A 1,387-nucleotide genomic window follows, 5' to 3' on the forward strand; every position below is an offset into this window, starting at 1 on the left:
GTCGGTCATCCCCGACGTCACGTGACGTCTAGAGTGACCGACTGAAAGAAAACATCTTGGTTACATATGGTAACCCTCGTTCCCTGAAGTCAAGGAGATGTTTGCATTATACAATTATTTCTGAATTGTCTAAGGAGTGTTAGATCATTATGACATTGCATATCTGACTGTATATAAAGTTCCCTCATACAGCTATGAGCAGAATGAAACATGGATCTGTAAAAGAGGTGTTCAGAGGCCTTCTCCAAACCTCATAGCCCTTCAAGCCATGGACCTTTTGTTATTATTGTTGTTGTTGTTTCTCATTTTAAAGGTTTAACGCAACATACTGCTTTTAGGGCACATTTATATTATTTTAATGTTTTCCAACAGTATAACACAAGATTGTACAAAAGAGGAATAGTAGATTGATTGTGTTGTCATTGTTTAATCAGGAGTCAGATTTTGAAAAGTAATGAATAACATCTCCTCTCCCAACTTTCTCACTATCACGGCTCTGAATGAGTGGGACTGGACCAGCAGGATCATATTTTTCTCATTTGCTCTTCCAGTTTACCTTCTGACTATTGTTCTGAATGCTGCCTTGATTATGATTATTGCTTTTGAGAAAGCCCTGCATGAACCCATGTACATTTTATTGTGTAATCTGTGTGTTAATGATCTGTGTGGAACTACAGGGTTTTATCCCAGGGCTTTGGTATATTTACTCACAGAAACTAACAGGATTTCAATTGAGGAATGTATTGTACAATGTCTTGCTGTTGTGATGTATACAACTGGGGAATTCACCAATTTAAGTGTCATGGCTATTGATAGGTACATAGCAATCTGTCAACCTTTACGTTATCACACCATTATGTCACCTTTCACTGTGAGGAGCCTGGTGACTTTTATTTGGATATTTCCATTTTTCATAGGGGTAATGGCAATTTCACTGGCTCTGAAACACCCTCTGTGCAGACATGACATGCATAGACTTTTCTGTGAGCATCTTTCCCTGATGAATCTTGCATGCAAACAAGACATTTTTCAAGGCATCATTAATGGATTTATCTATATAAGCAAGGCTGTATTTTTTGTTTTTGTTCTGATTTCCTATTTAAAAATAATACTAGCTTGTCGAAAATCTAAAGTTAATCAAGAGAAGTTCTACAGCACATGTGTGCCACACCTAATTTCCTTTATGATTACAACATGTGGTCTTTCCGATTCTCTTCTCACAAGATTTAAAGCAGAAACAGTGTCTAATATAGCATCTACATTTTTGTCTGTTATCATCCTGACTGTTCCCCCTGTTGTCAATCCTGTAATATATGGTATAAAATTAGGTCCAATTAGGGCAAAAATATTGTATATTTTCAAAAGTCAAAGGATTCATAACTTTTAG

General features: G+C 36.5%; 1 protein-coding gene across 1 annotated transcript; it reads left to right on the forward strand.

Annotated features, from left to right (window-relative positions):
* Positions 1 to 454: 454 nt before the first annotated feature.
* On the forward strand, positions 455 to 1,387 carry LOC127942304 (olfactory receptor 14J1-like). The gene has a single exon (XM_052537982.1). The coding sequence runs from the start codon at positions 455 to 457 to the stop codon at positions 1,385 to 1,387; it is 933 nt and encodes a 310-aa protein (XP_052393942.1).

The sequence above is a fragment of the Carassius gibelio genome, chromosome A21 (assembly GCF_023724105.1).
Source record: "Carassius gibelio isolate Cgi1373 ecotype wild population from Czech Republic chromosome A21, carGib1.2-hapl.c, whole genome shotgun sequence".
In the NCBI taxonomy this organism is placed as follows: Eukaryota; Metazoa; Chordata; class Actinopteri; order Cypriniformes; family Cyprinidae; genus Carassius; species Carassius gibelio.

Bases quoted from the DNA above. Each gene is read 5' to 3' on its own strand.
- LOC127942304 (XM_052537982.1), top strand. From the start codon at position 455: ATGAATAACATCTCCTCTCCCAACTTTCTCACTATCACGGCTCTGAAT.